Here is a 20,027-nt window from a genome sequence, read left to right as displayed (position 1 = left end):
CCAGACAACAGGGAGTTAAGATCAGACAGGCATGGGGAATGAAATGACCCTGCTTTGTTAAAACTTATGTTACTGTTACTCCACATAAATTAAAGAACCCACAATACTTCCATTATTACAGGGATTTTCTGACTGTGAGCATAGGCACAGTGACCATTGTTGCAAAGCCTATCTTGGAGAGGGGGAGCGGGAAGCCTGGGAGCACAAAGGACATAGCCTGTTTCTGAATCTCAGCAAGACTACTCCAGGCAATCGTTCTAATGGAGCTGGAACATGGTTGAGGAGACGAACACTTGGAAGGTTAGGCTTACCAGGACATTGTAATTGAGCTGTGCCACCATGTCCATGAAGAGCTGCAGGGATAGTCCACCATTTTCTAGGCACCTATAGGAGACCTTTCAGGAGGCAGCTGCTTTATGGTTTTAAAGAATTAACTGACGCCCATTTACGATGTACTGCTACGGTATTGCCATGCACCCACAACATACACCTAATTGCTGCAGGCAGGGAGACCGGTGTGAGAGGGTCACATTTTCCCATCACCCCAGTAAGCTATACGATCAAACACTTTTATTTCTTTATAACATATCTATAATCATAAAGTTGCTACTTCCCATCCTTGCTTAGTTTTCGCTACGTTCCTCATGTGTTTTGCTTTTTGGCTTTTGGATAACTGACGCTTTGACTCCAAAAGTACGTGTGGGGTGAGGCAGATTCCCAGCATATGTGGCCACTGGAAACCTCCACTGCTTGCCCAGGGCAGACTTTCCAGGATCGGGAGGTCTACTAATTGTAATAATCTGTGCAGATGTCTGTGCCACTGGGGGGAGGGGGGCATCTCAGGTGCACTCCAGTGGGAGGAGGCCACACAATGCAATAGTGGCTACCCACCCTCCCAGAAACATGCAAATATTGCCCCAAACGTCTCCTGCAGTAAAATTATGACGGGGTTAAATTCAACTTTGGCAGGAGAACAAAACAGGAGGTAGTGGAACTGTCCGTCCTTTCCATTGACTTCACCCCACCCCCTCAACAACTCTTAAAAATCTTTGGGTGTGCAGGCCACAACCCAGGCCTGGACCCCAGGTAGGTCTCACTGCTTCTGACTGACAGGCCAGTATGCCTCTTCTCTTTTGGGGTACTGGCTGCTAGCACATTCCCATGTTGGGACTGAGGAACCCCCAGGCTGCAAGTCCCTTTCTCCCAACCAATCCTCCTCTGATGCGGGTGACCTTGGGCGATGTCGATGGAGGTTCCACCACTTAAAAGGCTTATGGAAACTGTTGCGAAGGCCAAGTCATGGTGTATCCACATCTCCACATAGTTTCTGCCCCTTCCTATGCACTCTTGCTGGACTTACAGTGGAGGTGTACCAGAAGGGCAATGGATTTCCAGACCCTTTAACTTTTAAGAAAAACAGGCTGCAAAACACAGCAGCAGTGAATTTAGGTGTGTGCACATTAACTGCGTATGTATTTAATATGGTTTGCTGCTGCATTTGCCCCTTGTGTGCCATGAACCTGTCTATGCTGGTTGAGGATGTAGTTCTCGTATTGTTAAAGGTGTAGTATTGGTGGATCATTGCATAGCTGACGAGTGGGCTGCAAGGGAACCAGAAGGTCGACTACTAACCCTAAAGAATCTGCTTCAGTGGCAGGGGTCTTTGGTGCTGCAGCCGCTGTGGATTCAGTGCCTCCCAAGGTGGCATCTACAGTCACTTTGGCAGGGTTACAGAACTGCTACCAACATGAGGCCATAACTGTAGCAATATGACGGGCGGTTCGATCAATCCGCCGTTCCCAGCAGGAACAGCGCTCTCAGGGATTGCAACCCGGGAAAAGCTCTCATGCGTTCGCACATTATGGGAAATTGCAGGCCCGCAGCCTGTGATATTCTGTCCATTAATTGCAATGGATGATAAATCACGTACTGCACGGCTGCAACTTCCTGAGATCAGCTCCTTGCAAGTGCTGCTTTCTGTCGGGAGCATCAGATCCCTATAAAGGAAAACTGAAAATTTTAAATATAAACAGGAAATGCTGGGAATGCACAGCATACCCTTCAGCACCTGAGAAAGAAAAAAGACACTGGGCAGGATTTTCATTGGGCCGTGGAGTCGGGATTGGAGGCGTGTGGGGGGTTAAAATTCCGAAATCAGGGGTCCTGACCCCATCCCGCACCCAACCCGCCTCCATGCCAGTTTCAAAGGAGGCGGGTACCCGCCCCGCACTGGGACCGCCTACCCGAGGCGGGAATGGATTAGTGCCAATTAACTGCCTGTTAACAGGTAGTTAACAGGCAGTTTTTAGCCTAATCCCTATTTTTAATGCTGAAGTGTGGGATTCCCGACGGCTCCAAACCACGCCAAGTTTGCGAGGCGGGCCGTCGGGTTGAAGGACTTGGAGGGGTCGAGATGTCGGTGTTCAGGTGAGTGATGTGTGCATGAGTGCAAAGGTAAGTGTGTTTGGTGCATCTAAAGTGTTTAAAGAAGTTTAAATTACCTTTCCTTACCTTTTCAGCCTTCCTTCCTTTAGGTCTCGGGAGTCCCTCATCTCACCGGCACAGAAAGCAGAATGGCTGCGAACTGTCAAAAGTGACAGCCTTCAGCTTTCTGTGCAGGAGAGATTTCTAACTGAGTCTGTGGAGAAGGACTCAGGTTAGAAGTAAGACTGTCAGTCTTTGACAGCTTCAAACAGCTGTGAAACGCTGATATTTCATCTGTCAAAACCTCTTGACATGAAATTTCAGTCTGTGACGTCACCTGTTGCCGGGTGCCCCTTAATTGGCCTGCTGAGCCTGCTGGGCGGGCTTCACAAGGTCAATCAAGTTAAAATCACGTGGATTGGCCACATCTCGATGGAGGCGGGACTACAACCCCGAAAGTTGTAGTCCCGCCTCCTACCCGACCCCTGAATGAAAATCCAGCCCAGGGTATCAGGTGCAGCCCCTTTATTAGAATGTGTTCACTAGAGCTTTCAGAGTCTTCTCATTGAGGCTACCTTTGCAGCACTGTCATTACCCCAATTTTCCACCACTATTCTATACTCTGCAACTAAATTCTCTTAACTTTTTTGAAATGTATAGGGGGTTGATTCAAAAATGTGAAACTATTATTATTGCAGATGTGTTCTGTTTGGCTGCTACATTTTTGTTACCATTTCTCAATTAACATTTCTTACAATTGCCATTTTGGAACGTGTCACTCGATGGCAAGTTTTGTTTTCAGGTCAACTTTGCTCAAGACACAATATTAATTATATTTTGTTTCATTTCAGTTTTTTCACTTCTGTAAATAGATTCCACTTAAAAAATATGTAAGTGTTCAGCTGCAGAAGAGAAAGAAAATACAGGAAAGTAACCCACCATGGCCAACATCCTCTCCTTCTTTGTTTGGATTTTAATACTTAAAACGTGCTACAGTTGGTGTTTTCCTACAGAGAATGACATTGTCGTAAACAATTCATCCCGCTCACTGTCTACTGTCCCAAAGTACCTACCGGGTCACACACAAATACTGGATTTATCACAAAACAACATCAATGAGATTCATATCCAGGATTTTGCTTCTCTTCGCTGGTTGAAAAGTTTGAATTTGTCCTCCAATAAGATCAGCAATTTAACAAGTGCATTTTTCAGGTCTAATCAAGAGCTGAAGTGTTTAGATCTTTCCAAGAATGAACTCTGGAGTATCGAATGTCACTTTTTACAGAATGTTACATCTCTCAAATATTTAGATATTTCTTATAATAATTTTCTTAGCCTGACACTTGGGAAAGCATTTAGCTTCCTGAAAGACCTGGAATATTTAGGATTAGGAAGTAGAAAAGCAATAAAGTTACAGAAAAATGATCTTAAAGAAATTTCAGGGCAACAGTTGCAGGAAGTTTCAATCGGACTAAAAACGTTATCAGGGTATGACCCTGGTACCTTACAGGTTTTGAGAACAACAAAACTCCACGTTGTTTTGCCATCTACTAACAAGGATGGTTTACTTGAAAGGGTCATGCATGATGCCTTCAACTCATCTGATACTTTAAAGTTATCAAACATTGAATGCTACCAAGAATGCAGCCATTATATTAACAGTTTTAAAATACTGGGAAAATTCTCAAGAGTCAGTAACTTGTTGTTACAAAATTTAATACTGGAATGGAAAGATTTGATAAGCATATCAAAGCCTATTTGGGCATCTACGGTTAAAAGTCTCAGTTTTTTTAATGTGACATTATATAAAGTTACATATTCCTCATTTCAGTATTCGAAATCAACGTTGAAAGCATTAACTATCAGACAAATAACAATCGCATCATTCTATTTCGATTCATCAATTATATACGATTTCTTTGATCAGATAAAGGTTGAAAATCTGACAATTTCTAATTCAGGATGGATCTTCCTGACTTGTCCAAAGGAAAGAAATCATTATAAATTCATGGACTTTTCTGATAATTCAATTACCAGTGATTTTTTTTTTCAAGATTGCCACTCCCTAAATTTGTTGGAGACTCTTATTTTAAAACAGAATAAGCTGGGTCAGTTATTTAAAGCGAGTACCATGACCAGATATATGAAATCCCTGAAGCACTTGGATGTGAGTCAAAACCAACTTACTCTTGATGAGAATAGAGATTGCCTTTGGACCAACAGTTTGATAAAGCTGAACCTGTCCTCAAACAGACTGACTGAGCTGGTTTTCACATGCTTACCCAGCAGCCTAGAGGTCCTTGACGTGCAGAAAAATGATATTTATAGCATTCCCAAAGAACTGAACAACCTGGACATGTTGAAGGAATTATATCTTGGCGCTAATAAACTGGCTAATCTGCCTGACTGCAGCAACTTTAGAAATCTTGAGATTTTGTTTGTCGAGGCAAACTCATTTCATGAACCTTCTAGCAGTTTCCTTCAAAGTTGCCAAAGGCTGAGTGTGCTGAATGCCGCCTCTAATCCATTTACATGTACCTGCCATCTGAGAGACTTTAGCAGGATGAAGGAAAACACCCACATAGAGATGATTGGGTGGCCAGAGTCTTATCACTGTGCCTACCCAGATAACCTTAAAGGAACTCTATTGAAGGACTTCCATTTATCAGAAGTGACATGCAGCACAACTCTCTTACTGGTAATTGTACTGGGTAGTACGATTGCATTAACAATTGTAATTGGACTGATGTGTCATTTTTTGGACATGCCTTGGTATTTGAGGATGACTTGGCAATGGACCCAGACAAAACGAAGAGCGATGAAGACTGACTCCCACCAGTTAACTGAAAAGTTGCTCTATCATGCTTTTGTGTCCTACAGCCAACATGATTCTTGCTGGGTGAAGGAGCAGCTGCTACCAAATCTAGAAGAAAGGGGCAGCCCATTACGAATCTGCTTTCATGAAAGAAACTTTATTCCAGGCAAAGGCATTATTGAAAACATAATCAGCTGTATAGAGAAGAGTTACAAATCAATATTTGTTTTATCACCCAACTTCATTCAGAGTGAGTGGTGTCATTATGAGCTTTACTTTGCACAGCACCAGGTGTTAAGTGAACAGTCTGATAACTTGATACTGATTGTTTTGGAGTCAATCCCTCAGTACCTAATCTCATCTAAATACTATAAACTGAAATCACTTATGGCAAAGAAGACATACATAGAATGGCCTAAGGACAAAAACAAACAGAGACTATTCTGGGCCAATCTGCAGGCAGCAATAAGAATAAACCTGACCGCTCCAAAAGAGGAAATGTTTGTGTAAATAGTGACTTATTGTATTCTGTATCATCTTAATTTTCATAGTGCACATGTATTTTATTAGTGTGTTCACTTCATGCGGTTATAATATTGTGTAGAATTATATGGATGGAACAAAATTTAGAGGTTAAAAAACCAATTACACCAGAAAACCTCTTTCAACAGGACGTTGGCTGCATCCATAGATTACCTTCAGACTGAAAGTGCAAATAAAGTTAGGACATTAGTAACATGTAAAGCTGAGGAAGAAGAGCAAGAGGGTTTAAATAAAATGTGGGAGAAAAAGGTAGAGGAGTTAAGTGCCTTAAGTGGGGTCCTTAAACAACAACAAGGGAACCAACATAGCGCTCAAGACACGACAGACCATACACACTGTCAGAAGAAAACACAAGAGCTGGAGGAACATTTTAAGGCATGATGCAAGCCCTAAAAACCAACCTCATTTACTCACAAGATAGCGAGATGGGAAGAGGTAAACTCTAGAGAACTAGCAGAGGCTGTTAGCCAGTATGAGCACGACCGAGACAGGGAGTGGGAGAACCAGGGTCTGGAACCAGAACATCCTGGCATACATAAAAACATAAGAAATAGGAGCAGGAGTAGGCCATTTGGCCCTTAGAGCCTGCTCCGCCATTCAGTAAGATCATGGCTGATCTTCTACCTTATCTCCACTTTCCTGCACTATCCCCAGATCCCTTGATTCCCTTAATATCCAAAAATCTATCGATCTCTGTCTTGAATATACTCAACGATTGAGCCTCCACTGCCCTCTGGGGCAGAGAATTCCAAAGATTCACCATCCTCTGAGTGAAGAAATTTCTCCTCATCTCAGTCCTAAATGGCCAACCCCTTATTCTGAGACTGTGCCCCTAGTTCTAGACTCCCCAGCCAGGGGAAACATCCTCCCTGCATCTACCCTGTCAAGCCCTGTAAGAATTTTGTCTGTTTCAATAAGATCACCTCTCATTCTTCTAAACTCTAGAGAATATAGGCCTAGTCTACTCAATCTCTCCTCATCGGACAATCCCCCCCATCCCAGGAATCAGTCTGGTGAACCTTAGTTTCACTCCCTCTATGGCAAATATATCCTTCCTTAGGTAAGGAGACCAAAACTGTACACAATACTCCAGGTGTGGTCTCACCAGGGCCCTATATAATTGCAGGAAGACGTCTTTACTCTTATACTCAAATCCTCTTGTAATAAAGGCCAATATACCATTTGCTTTCCTAATTGCTTGCTGTACCTGCATGTTAACTTTCAGTGATACAGTACACCAACCTCCCCAAGCGGTGATGAGACCCGTATGAGTAGTAAAAAAGGATGCAGCAGGCATTGACGAGGGGTTCTCTAACATTCCCTGGGCGTCCCTGTGTGAAAGTGGATGTGGATGTGTAGAGGTTTGCTGACCTACAAATGTTTACAGAGCTACAAGTAGTTTAACCCTCTGTTGTCTTGTTTTTGATGTTGAAATTATTTTAATTGATGTCTTTTCTACAATCATATGCTATTTTAAGTTGGTTAATTGTTTTCTCTATGTATGTATACACATGAGTATTATTTTTGAGATACTTTTTTGAGTCATGTTTTTGGTTTTGAACTTATTATCTGTGTGAATATTCCTTGGGCTCGTGACCTGGGAATATTGTGTAAAATTTGGCATTTTGGGTTCATAACCCCATTACAGGGATCAATATTTTTTGAAAGTGTGAATATTGCTGTTGAGTATGTTGATTTCAATTTAAGGTTGTGTACCCAGAATTGGGGAAAACTTTGTGATTTACATTTTAAGTTAAACACGCTGTTGTGGATTTATTTTGACTGAAGTTTACTTGTGCAACTTTGAAAAGCAGAGGAAGTTTGTTTAAAAATAAAAGATAAGACGCAGCCTTGAAGAACAACAAGTTACAGTTGCTGGTACCAATTCAATTTGAAATTCTTCAAAGCACCTTGTTTTAATTGGATTACAGTCAAAATTGCTATTGCCTTATGCAGTTTAAAATAAAGACTTTGCTTTAAATCAATTTGAATGTTTACACAGCAATGTTGTCTTAATTTAGTTACTGCAAGTCTGAGACCTGCTATTGTGATTGACTCCTCCTCCATCCTCTAATGTTTTGACAAGTAAGAAGTAATCAGAAATTGTGAATTGGTTTGAGAGAAAAAGGATAAATTAGTCTATGATGGAATAAAGAAGGAGAAAGTGGAAGATTCTGCCTCTTTTCTAGTTACAAGCTGCAGGAGTTTGTTTGTTTTCAGCGACTGTCTTTTTTAAAGCCTGTGTGAATGTTTCGGAGCTCATAAGCTGCGGGAAGTTCCACCGTAACCCTTTTGTGTAGGAATGCTACAAAGATTTTGTTTAGGTGTGAAGACTTAATTTTTCTTCAGTTGTATTTAATGGCCCGTATTTTCCGATCCCTACGGGTGTGTACGAGCTGTGTACACACCCTTAGGGACCTCGCAAGTGCCGGTTTCAGGCATGTGAAGCGCATGCGCTGAAAACCGGCACTTCCGATCTGTCAAGAATCCTCTTGACAGATCGCACGCCTGCCCTGGAGAAGGTCCTCTGCGGGTGGAGAGTTCTGCTTTCTGCAGAACCTCCGCCCGCTGAAATTCCTTAAAAACCTTATGCCTGGTAAAAGCAGGTGTAAGGCCTGCTTTTACCAGCATAACAGTATAAAAAAGTTTAAAAAAAAAAAATTTCACTCATTTTTAATTTTAAAATAGTTTAAAAAAAGGTAAGTTTATTTTTAGCACCGTGAAAAACGTTAACTTTTTAAACAAAAATTAAATTTTTGGTTAAATTATTTAATTTAATGTAATTTTAACTAATTTTAAAAACGTGATTAAAATTTTTTTTTTAACGTTTTGATGTGTTTTTTCAGTGTTTTTTCATTCATACTTTTGACAGGTCTAAGCTGTCAAAAGTATGAAGGGAGATTCCCTTCTCCCATTGGTTCCCCATGGCCCATGTGATCCCAGGGATGCTTGCGAACCGCATGCGCCCCTGGGATACCTGGGCCTTGCGCATTTCGTCGTGGAGAGGCCCAGGAGCGGAAATGGCTGGACCTCTGGAGCCCTCAGGTAAGGACGTCGATTTTTTCCAGATTGGAGGCCTCTGCACGTGGGAAGCCTCCGATCGGAAAATACGGCCCAATGTTTTTACAGTCATTTGGAAAGGCACCTGAAGAAAGACCAAAAAGATGACTTTATTTACTGGGTTTTTGTAAGCACGTGCTGTTTGATAATTTTATCTGTTCTATATTGTATTTAGTTAATAAGATATTGGTCTGAACTAAATTTAACTATTGGGGCTAACTAACCTATTAAATTGTGAAAACTAGACTTTCATTGTGGCCACAGTGAAAATCTAATTATTATAATTATGTGCAGGTCTCTAATTCCAGACATGAAACTTACATATATATGAAATTGGCAGTTTTGAATTTCTTAAATGCTTAATGATTTGAGGTGCATCAGGAGTTAATGTTGAATGTAATTGATGTGGTTTGGTGCCTCTAAAGGTTGGATATTAGAGAATGCTTCTGCTTGTTTAATTATTTTGGTTGTACTGGAATGTAATATCTGTTAGTAACTGACAGCATTCTTAGATCTTGTGATTGACTGTGTTCAGAAAAAAAGTGACTGATAAAAATGATTAAAGGATTTCCTGTTATCTCTACGCCAACAATCTAGGAAATCTTGGGTTTGGACACCCCTTAAAAAAATGTTACACGCTTTAAAAATAATTGGAGTTTAATTTGGAAAAAATTGCTGTCTTCCCCGAGGAGAATTTTTTTTTTTCAAGTTACTAATGATTTCTGCTGTTTTAACGGATTTTCAATTTCTAAGGATGAAAAAAAAAGGTTTGGTAGGATCTTTGTGCAAGTTTTAAAGGTACAAAGGCCCAGAAATTGGACTACTTACCACCACGGGTTACCACCGAAATCCTGAAATAAAATGGCGGCTGCCGCTCTAACACCCACCTTTGATGCTGCACTCGGTGGCCGCCATTTTGGCGAGGGCCACAGCGCTGCCGTTAGCCGTGCAATGCCGACTTGACGCACGCTCTGCGAACTTGGACCTTTGCGTTGAGTTTAGTGCTGGGTCCTAAGTTTGCTCAGAAAAGCGAGTGTGCAGCAGACTGACAGAGATGCTGTCAGCACTTCTTGAAGGAACACACACATCTTTCAGGTAAGTTTGCATTTAAGCTTTTGAGCTGGATTTTTAATATTTTATTGAAGTAGTGGCTTGGTGCAATACATGTTAAAAGTTTTTAAAGTGTGCTGGATGCTTGCAAGGCCTCGGATGGTAAGACAGAAAATGCTGGAAATACTCAGTAGGTCAGGCAGCATCTGTGGAGAGAGAAACAGAGTTCACGTCTTAAGTCGAGATGCTGCCTGATCTGCTGAGTAGTTCCAGCATTTTATGCTTTTATTTCACATTTCCAGTTTCCACTCGCAGAGGGAAGAGGAAGACGCAGAAGAGGAAGACGCAGAAGAGGAAGACGCAGAAGAGGAAAAAGCAGAAGAGGAGTAAGCAGAAGGAAGGAGGCAACCCAGACAGCCCCTTTCTGGCCGGGATATCCAGGATGGAATCATCCGCCTGCGGTACCAGTGACCACAACCCCAATTCCCTTTTCAACATTTGTCCCACACCTCTGTTACTGACCATCACAGCATCCTCTTGGCCACAATGCTGAAATAAAAGCCACCACAAAGCAAACTTCCCAATCCAACTTTATACATCAATCCATCCAATAGGACATCAATAAATCAACTCATCACCCTTATGCATTTCCTTAGTGACTGTCTTGTGTCTGCCTTTGCCTATCTGATGTCACGCAGTGCTACCCCAGCATTGCTGGTGGAAAGCTGCTGACTTTCAGTGGGGACACTGCAATTGGCCTTGTAGGTCGACCTTGAGGAGCTGGTGGCTGGGAGTGTCGTTTCTTCTTCTTCTTCACTCTCCTCTCCCTCTTCTTGGCCAACCACTGGCTGGGCAGGCTGCATTTCTTGGGTGTGTGAAATGAGGAAGACACAAGAGTGGAGTGGTGGTGAGGAGAGGGCAGGAAAGCAAGAGGTGCATGTGAGAAGGAGGATAACGTATGAGGATACCAGCATCTTGTATTCTTTCAGCCCTGCTGCTGGCCAAGGGCTCAGCCTTGCCCCTGCCAAGAATGACCAGAACCGTCTCCTCCAAGGAGGTGAGGTGAAGCTCGGAATGGGAGATGCGCCTCATGTTTGGTACAGATTTTTGGTAGGTGTGTGATTGGGGGCAGGGGATGTGCATTGAGCTAGTGGTGCAGTTGGTAGGAGACGGCTTTTGAAGATGCATTCACTGACCTTGACCACTGGTCTGAGGTCATGAAGCTTCTTTGGGCACTGGTGCCATGTTGTGGAGGGTGACACTGCTGGCAGTGATGGCCCTGGTATTGTACGCCCACATCATTCTTTCTGGAGGGCCTCCTGGCCCCTGTGGGTAGAGGACCTCTCTTGCAGTGTTGACCCCCTGCACAAAGCTGGAGTGCTGCGTGTGAGACCATGGGTGCCCCTTCCCTGGCTAGCTGAGCCATTTGTGTTGGTGCTGAAGCACTTTTCCCATTTTTATAGTTGCGGAAAGCAATTCAGCTTTAAGAGCTGAAGACTGCCATTTAGTAATTATTTTTAATGTTTATTTTTTTTCAGAAGGCAGTTGAGCTCTAAGGGTTAAAAACAGCCTATTTTTAAAAGCTTTTTATTTTTTTCATTTTAGAAGGCTGTTCCCCTTTAAGGGACTGCTTACTAAAATGACAGCCTTGCTTTAAGAGAAGGCTGTTCTTGCTCCAATGATGCTACGGTCACGCTACATTGGGCCTCCTGCTGAGACTGCTATGAAAACCGGCCTTGCTCAGTGAGTTTAGTGCTGGGCTAATGTCAATTAGCAACCAGCATCATTAATTTCGGCGGCCGTTAATTCTGGCCCGCTGTGGCACCGGCATGTTTTTAACGCTCTCCAACTTTTAGCCCAAAGACGTTGAAAAGAAAAGTAAAATGAAGTTTGGTTCTTTTTCCTTCGGCAAAATTAAAAAATGTTTTTACATGTAGTAACGCAAGTGCGTCTGACAATAGCTTCTGATAAACATGGAAAGAAATTAACCCTTTCCACTAACAGCTGTTTTTAATTCACCAAGCAACAACTTTTTATATTGCTTAATATATACATATATATATATATTGGGCTTTATTAAATTTTAATGGCTAGAAAATGGATATGACCACAAAACAGGCAGTGTTAAAGCCCAATAATGTTAAGCTGTGCCACTTCAAGATGGTCTAGGTAGCACGCAAAATTCATGCTCAGTCCTCATTAGCATGATTATAGTCATGATCTCAGCGCTAAAACTGCTGCTCATTGGCTTAATGATCAACAGGTGGGTCAATATCGGGTCCAGTCTAATTCCAAGTCATGTTTGGCACAGGCTTTATTCAGTACTTAAAGGGGAGGTGCATTGATGCTACAGCACCTCATTGTCAATCCACTCAGAAATGCAACTGCAAGAAGACGGTACTGCAAAGCCATGGCGGAATGTCAGCAGAAAGCCCTCTCCACACACCTCATGAAGGCTCTGGCATGAGATAGCCTCCTATGTCACGGCCAGCACTGTGATGCCAATGTTGTCCATCAAGTGTCGAAATAAGTTTAATGACCTCACACGGCAGGTCAAGGTGAGTGAAGGCTTCAGCAAATACCATCTGTACCACAAGCCTCACACACTGCTCAATGCACCACACCCCCAGCAGTCACCTAGCAACAATCTCTACCTATCACCACTCACACCTCACAATCAGAGCTTCACTTCACCCTCACAACCTTACTACTGCTGTAACGCTCACACCCAAATATCACACCTTGCACACGCTGATAGCTATTCAACTATGGCAGGCAAGTTCCCCTCCAAGTTACACACCTTCCTGACTTGGAAATATATTGCCGTTCCTTCATTGTCGCTGGGTCAAAATCCTGGAACTCTCTCCCTAACAGCACTGTGGGAGTACCTTCACCACATGGACTGCAGCGGTTCAAGAAGGTGGCTCACCACCACCTTCTCAAGGGCAAGTAGGAATGGGCAATAAATGCTGGCCTTGCGAGGCCCACATCCCGGAACGAATTTTTAAAAAATTCAGGATATTTCCAAGGATGAGGGATTTCAGTTACATGGATAGACTGGAGAAGCTGGGGTTGTTCTCCTTAGAGCAGAGAAGGTTGAGAGGAGATTTGATAGAGGTGTTCAAAATCATGAGGGGTCTAGACAGAGTAGATAGAGAGAAACTGTTCCCATTGGCAGAAGGGTCGAGAACCAGAGGACACAGATTTAAAGTGATTGGCAAAAGAACCAAAGGCGACACGAGGAAAAACTTTTTTACGCAGCGAGTGGTTATGATCTGGAATGCACTGCCTGAAAGGGTGGTAGAAGTAGATTCAATCGTGGCTTTCAAAAGGGAATTGGATAAGTACCTGAAGGAAAAAATTTGCAGGGCTACGGTGAAAGGGTGTGGGAGTGAGACTAGCTGAAGTGCTCTTGCAGAGAGCCGGCATGAATAGTCTCCTTCTGTGCTGTAATCATTCTATGATTCTATGGTGTGACTTGGAGGGGAACTTGGAGATGGTGGTGTTTGGGAGGTGTTGTCGAAGAAGCCTTGGCGAGTTGCTGCAGTGAATCTTGTAGGTGGTACACACTACAGCCACGGTGCGCCAGTGGTGGAGGGAGTGAATGTTTAAGGTGGTGGATGAGGTGCCAATCAAGTGGGCTGCTTTGTCCGGGATGGTGTTGAGCTTCTTGAGTGTTGTTGGAGCTGCACTCATCCAGGTCAATCACACCATTGGCCCTGAAATTGCAGTCGGCGGCATAGCTAAGGAGTACACCGCTGACCTCTGAACAAAATCCATACTTACTCATACGAAGCCCCAAGCGAAAACTTGCTGTGAAATGCTGCGTAGCTGTGCACAGCGTAGTGGCCCACGGATCCCAGGGACGCACCGCTGTGTGTAAGAGTACCTGGGATCACGTGGGGCAGTGCTCCTTTCACTAGCCAATGAGGAAACATAGAAAGCCCCGTTTGACTAATATGCTTTGAAGGAAGATACAGGTCAATTGGAATCCAGCCTGCAGCAGAGTTAAGCATAGTAACTTGACAGCCTCACTATAAAGACTGACTGGCCTTCGCTCTTAGAACACAAAACCCTGCCTCCTCAGAATTGTGATGACAAAACCCTTTTGTCAATGAAAGTAGATCAATAGAGTTTTTAAAATTGACAATACAGTTTTTTGGTTGATATTCAATTTACAAATGAAAAGATTGATTCAGCAAGATTAAAAAAAAGATTAAAACGATCTCATCCCTCAAACCGAGCCTTTACAGCTGCCTGGTGAATTCTTTTACGTGTTTGTTTTTAATTATTTTGGCCCCTGAAATTGCAATTTTCTCATCCCCCTCTCCCCTTATGCTGTGCAAACAGGCTCCTGTGCATGTTTGCAGCAACCGTAAAATGTTCCAGCGTAATTGATGCGTAGTTGGTGGCCGATTAGCCCAACTTTTTGCCAGCAATAAGGATTTGAAAGTCGGAGCGGATCATCTTTCTATTCGCAACTTGACAGATTGCAAGTTTGGGATTTAGCACATGCTGGGAAATTCCGAACTTGCGGTCAATTTCAAAGGCGGTATGATGGCGTACTCTGAGAGTACGCCGCCATACAGACCGCAATTTCGGGGCCAATGATCCTTGCTGGGAAGTATGTGTGTGTGTTGAGTGTGTGTGTGTGCATGTGTGAGTGTGAGTGTGAGTGTGTGTGTGTGAGTGTGTGAGTGTGTGAGTGTGTGTGTGTGTGTGTGTGAGTGTGAGTGTGTGAGTGTGAGTGTGTGTGTGTGTGTTAGTGTGTGTGAGTGTGTCTGTGTGTGTGAGTGTGTGCAAGTGTGTGAGTGTGAGTGTGTGTGTTAGTGTGCATGTGTGTGTGTGTCTGTGTGTGTGTCTGTGTCTGTGTGTGTGTGTGTGTGTGAATGTGTCTGTGTGAGTGTGAGTGTGTGTGTGTGTGTGTTAGTGTGTGAGTGTGTCTGTGTGTGTGAGTGTGTGTGTGAGTGTGTGTGTCTGTGTGAGTGTGTGTGTGTGTGTGTGTGTCTGTGAGTGTGTGTGTGAGTGTGTCTGTGTGTGTGAGTGTGTGTGTGAGTGTGAGTGTGTGTGCATGTGTGTGTGTGTGCAAGTGTGTGTGTGTCTGTGTGTGTGTGTGAATGTGTGAGTGTGTGTGTGTGTGTGTGTGTGTGTGTGAATGTGTGAGTGTGAGTGTGTGTGTGTGTGTGTGTGTGCGCAAGTGTGTGTGTGTGTGTGTGTGTGAATGTGTGTGTGTGTTAGTGTGTGTGAGTGTGTGAGTGTGCCTGTGTGTGTGAGTGTGTGAGTGTGTGTGTGTGTTGAGAACAGGTTGTGGGTTGGATATAATTTCTCCACAGTTGAATAACTTGCCGAAATTCATTGCCAAGGCTTACATGCAAAGATCGGTCACTTGGGTGAGACTCTGGAGGACTGCCAGCGACCATATCCCAGCACTTTCAGGAGAGGAGAGAGCAGGAAAAAAAGGGACAAAATATTGAAACGATTGATAGATTGGCATGGTCACATTTCAGAGAAGTTGAGTCAGATACTGCATATTCTTATCAAAACATCTCACAAAGCCTTTTTCTGTTTCCATAATGTACATCACGAGCCACTAGAGGGTAGTCTAACTACATCAGATCATTGTAGGAACTTTTCTGTTCTCTGCATTCTTTATTTCAGTCGTATTTTCACTTTACTAGCAAATACCTTAGCAGATAAATGGATCCTATGTGATCTAAGATAAGACATCTTTACTGGACAGGCATGGAGCCTGGGGAAAAAAGTTCAGAAAAAAAAGCTGCACAGATTTTTTTCAATTTGTTTAAATGACATTTAAACCCAGCTCTGTGTTCAAAATAATTAGCAGCACCAGATTGGAAATTTGGGGAAAATTTGGGGATTTTCTGATGCTAAAACATACATAAGAAGGTAACAAAGTATGGAGCAAGGAAAACCATTCAGCTGATCAAGCTCATCCTTCCAATACACTATGTACAACTTGCCTAGGAATTACTCTTGCTGATATTAATTTTACCTGTTTATTTGGCATTTCTTTATCTACTGTTTCAACACAGGCATTAATGAGGTTAAAAGAAATTGGTTACTGCATACATTAAAGTAAATTACAAAGGGCATGAACAGGTACCGCCAACAGTAATTTCTAGACCAGTTAATCTCCAGAGCCAGAATAATGACAGATAAAATTCAATGAAATGCCTCCTTGACCCACCAAGGTAATTGAACCAAGGCCCTGATATTAACTCCAGGCGGGTTTTGGGTGGGTGGGTAGTGTTGGAAACTCACCTAATGCGCCAGAAATAAGGCCCGGGCTAGTTTAAAATAGGTTATTAAATAGTGGGATATTAAAGAGAACGAAAACACAAGAGCTTCTTCCTGAAAATACAACTTCAGTCGGTGAATATTTTTTCTTTTGTGTTTTACTTTTTACACATCAGGAAAGGCACTCTTTTTTAACTCAAAAATTTAGCAAGCGCAACAAAATACATTAGTGTAGATTTTCAGATTGGCTACATCTGGTATAATTTTAGAAGCATTTATTATTTTCTACTATACAAGGAGCCAGTAATGCTTAATTAGTACTGCAAAGATAGAGGAGCCACTTTTTCTGAATCCCTTCTCCCCTGTATGCTGGACAGGTGGAGTGTGCCTGAAATGCACTGTGCCTGTCCTGGCTTCAATCTGCCCAGGTTTAGTGGACCCGGTTAGTTTAACTTGGGGGCCTCATTTAAATCCTGCCGGATGACTTCCCACCCATAACAGGCGGGAAGCGGTGGAAAACCGAGCAGCCTGGAGGCCACCCACCGGCACCAGGGAGGTTGCAGGATTGGCCTCTGCCTCGTAAAGCTTTAGGAAGAAGGAGAAAGGGTACAAAATCTTAAAATATTCAGGAAAGGAAAAGAACATAGAAATTTATAAAGACAGGATGTGAAATGTGAAGATAATGATGATAGTGCACACACACAAACAGAAAGGAGAACAAGAAACCCTGTTCGATTATGCCAGAAGCAGAGGGCATGGCGAGATGTTTGACCACGGACAATAGCCAGCAGGAAAGTGGTGACTGAAGACAAGGAAGTTGCTGAAATATTAAATTGCTGCACTCTGTAACAGTATTCATAAATGGAATGGGGCAGATGCCGAAAATAGAGAAGTAGTTTAGACTAGACTATAGATTAGAAGTCTTTAAAATCACAAGTGGAGTTGCAGAAGCTCAAGGTAAATAAGCGTCCGAGTTCTGACAACTTTCATCTCAGGATTCTGAAGGAGTCGGCGAGATTAGGCTCATGTCACCAAAGTACAAAAGCTGACCAGCTTCCAAAAGGCTGTTACAGCTCAACAATGGCCCTGGTTTTAAGTCCATGACATGTGAAAGCAGGTAGTTACAGAAATCCAAATTTTGAAGGCACAAAATTGGTGGTGTATTTCAGGGGTGGGGGGAGGTCAGAGGCATGCGCCCCAGAACATTTTGGATTTTACATTAGAAATCATGCATTCTGGTTAATTTTAAGCACTATTATACCACAATGGATAGATTTTTAATGGTCGTTAATCTCAGGCCTTTCTGAGATACTCCCATCGTAACTCCAGCGTGAACGTGCCGGAAGGACCAGAAATTAGGCCGCCACTGGTGAAAGGTCATCAATCTGAAACAGTCACTCTGTTTCTCTATCCACAGATGCCTGACTTGCTGAGTGTTTCCAGCATTTTCTATTTTATTTCAAGTTTCCAGCATCCGCAGTATTTTCATTTAGTTTTAAGGCAAATAAGACACTGGGTTGCATTAGCAGATGGACAGAATACAAAATCAGAAGAGGTTGTTGCATTGCTGTGTAAGGAGTTCATCAGACCCTATCTGGAGATCTGTCTATAGTTCTGGTCATCAAATTGAAAGGTTATTAATACTCTTGGGAGAGTACAGAGGTGAGCCATAAAGATGATCTGAATATCAGGAAGTTTACTTATGTGAAAAGCTTGAGGAAGTTGGGCTTTGGAAAAATGGAGGCTTTGCAGTGACTTAATTATGTTTTCAAAATTATGAAGAAGATTGGCAATCTATTGTTAAAACTTCGAATGCCAGGGAACACAAGTTAAAAATGAGGAAGTTAGGAGTTAAGAAGCGAGGGTAGCTAATAACAGAGTCGAGGAATAATTTTAAGTCCAACTGGTTCAGGAATAAATGTCAGAGTTCAGACCAAATGATCCACAAAAGACAAGTCTCTAGTCGGCCCCACCTACCTCCTGGACTCAAGCAATTCTGTTACTCCAGCCTGGCAAAACTGCTGCTGCTCTGTGTGTGTGCCTCTCTCTCTTTCTGCTCTAGTTCCCCCCTCCCCCTCTTTCTATCCCCTACCTGTGTGTTGTCTGCTGTTTGTCTGAGGGTGCAGTGGCTGCTCTTTATTAATAACCTGAGTCTGTAGTGAGTCACACCCATTTGTACGAGCGCACACAAATATATCTGTATGTTTATGACAACGGGCAAGGCCAAGAGCTGTAATTACTGAAGGAAGGAGGAGTGGAGAATAAAATAAGGTTAGATGCATTTGGGTGTGGCAATTTTTACTCACTACTGGAAAATAGTTTATTAAATATTGAGATATTAAAGAGAACGAAAACACAAGAGCTTCTTCCTGAAAATAAAACTTCAGTCAGTGAATATTTTTTCTTCGTGTTGGTTTTCAGGTAGTTTTAACAGGCAGAAAAACGGATTAGTCCCATTTTACCTTTTCAAGTGCAGACTTCCCGACCTCAGAGAACCCCGCCGGGGTGGAGGAGTCGAGTAGGAGGTCTGTGGGGGTCGGAGGGGTCTGAAAGTGTGATGTAGAGGTGAGTGATGGGTGCAAGTGTGGAGTGGTAAGTATGTGAGGTGAGTGTAAAGTGTTAGAAAATGTTCACTTACCTTTGTTTCTGCTTACAGCCTTCAGCCGCTCTGGATCGGGAGACCCGACATCTTCAAATTTACCAGCAGTCACGCCTCCATACCTGCCTCCTCGGGGCTGGCAAAATCCAGCCCATAATCTCCCACCTCCAACTGCTCCACTCAGACAGTCTTTTTTCCATGTCCAATATTGTTACAATTAATAAACAAAAGTGTTCAAAGAAAATAAAGCACACAGTTTCTGTATTCACGGGATGTGGTTGTCGCTGGTAATGCCAGCATTTATTGCCCATCCCCAATTGCCCTTGAGAAGGTGGTGGTGAGCCACCTTCTTGAACCACTGCAGTCCATGTGGTGATGGTTCTACAACATTGCTGTTAGGGAGGGAGTTCGAGGATTTTGACCCAGTGACGATGAAGGAACGGCGATATATTTCCAAGTCAGGATGGTGTGTGACTGGGAGGGGAATTTGGAGATGGTGGTGTTCCCATGCGCCTGCTGCCCTTGTCCTTCTAGATGGTAGAGGTCACAGGTTTGGGAGGTGTTGTCGAAGCAGCCTTGGCGAGTTGCTTCAGTGCATCTTATAGGTGGTAAACACTGCAGCCACGGTACGCCGGTGGTGGAGGGAGTGAATGTTTAAAGTGGTGGATGGAGTGCTGATCAAGCGGGCTGCTCTGTTCTGGATAGTGTCGAGTTTCTTGAGTGTTGTTGGAGCTGCACTCATCCAGGCACATGGAGAGTATTCCATCACACTTCTGACTTGTCCCTTGTAGACGGTGGAAAGGTTTTGGGGAGTCAGGAGGTGAGACACTCACCGCAGAATACCTAACCTCTGACCTGCTCTAGTAGCCATAGTATTTATATGGCTGGTCCAGTTAAGTTTTTGGTCAATGGTGACCCCCCAGGATGTTGATGGCAGGGAATTCAGCGATGGTAATGCCTTTGAATGTCAAGGGGAGGTGGTTAGATTCCCTCTTGTTGGAGATGATCATTACCTGGCACTTGTATGGTGCGAATGTTCCTTGCCACTTATCAGCCCAAGCCTGGATGTTGCCCAGGTCTTGCTGCATGTGGGCACAAACTGCTTCATTATCTGAGGAGTTGCAAATGGCACTGAACACTGTGCAATCATCAGCGAACATCCCCACTTCTGACCTTATGTTGGAGGGAAGGTCATTGATGAAGTAGCTGAAGATGGTTGGGCCTAGGACACTGCCCTGAGGAATTCCTGCAGCAATGTCCTGGGGCTGAGATGATTGA

The 20,027-nt window shown here is 43.3% G+C and overlaps 1 protein-coding gene across 2 annotated transcripts in view; it reads left to right on the top strand.

Moving 5' to 3' along the window:
* Window positions 1-7,767, top strand: part of tlr1 (toll-like receptor 1) — a 68,449-nt gene extending 60,682 nt beyond the window's left edge. Inside the window, exons 2-3 of one of the 2 annotated variants that reach the window (XM_085968635.1) lie at window positions 122-300; window positions 3,276-7,767. In XM_085968635.1, the coding sequence (XP_085824761.1) occupies window positions 3,365-5,749 (2,385 nt within the window). In that variant the 5' untranslated portion in view covers window positions 122-300; window positions 3,276-3,364 and the 3' untranslated portion in view covers window positions 5,750-7,767. Of the gene's footprint in view, window positions 1-121 lie in introns of both variants that reach the window. The other variant, XM_085968625.1, reaches the window with a different exon arrangement.
* The last annotated feature ends 12,260 nt before the right edge of the window (window positions 7,768-20,027 follow it).

Source organism: Somniosus microcephalus, chromosome 2 (genome assembly GCF_052327205.1).
Source record: "Somniosus microcephalus isolate GS21.2 chromosome 2, FLI_Smic_1.0, whole genome shotgun sequence".
Lineage (NCBI taxonomy): Eukaryota > Metazoa > Chordata > Chondrichthyes > Squaliformes > Somniosidae > Somniosus > Somniosus microcephalus.
The sequence above is the reverse complement of the archived record's forward strand: the minus strand, read 5'-3'. Positions and strand labels throughout refer to the sequence as shown.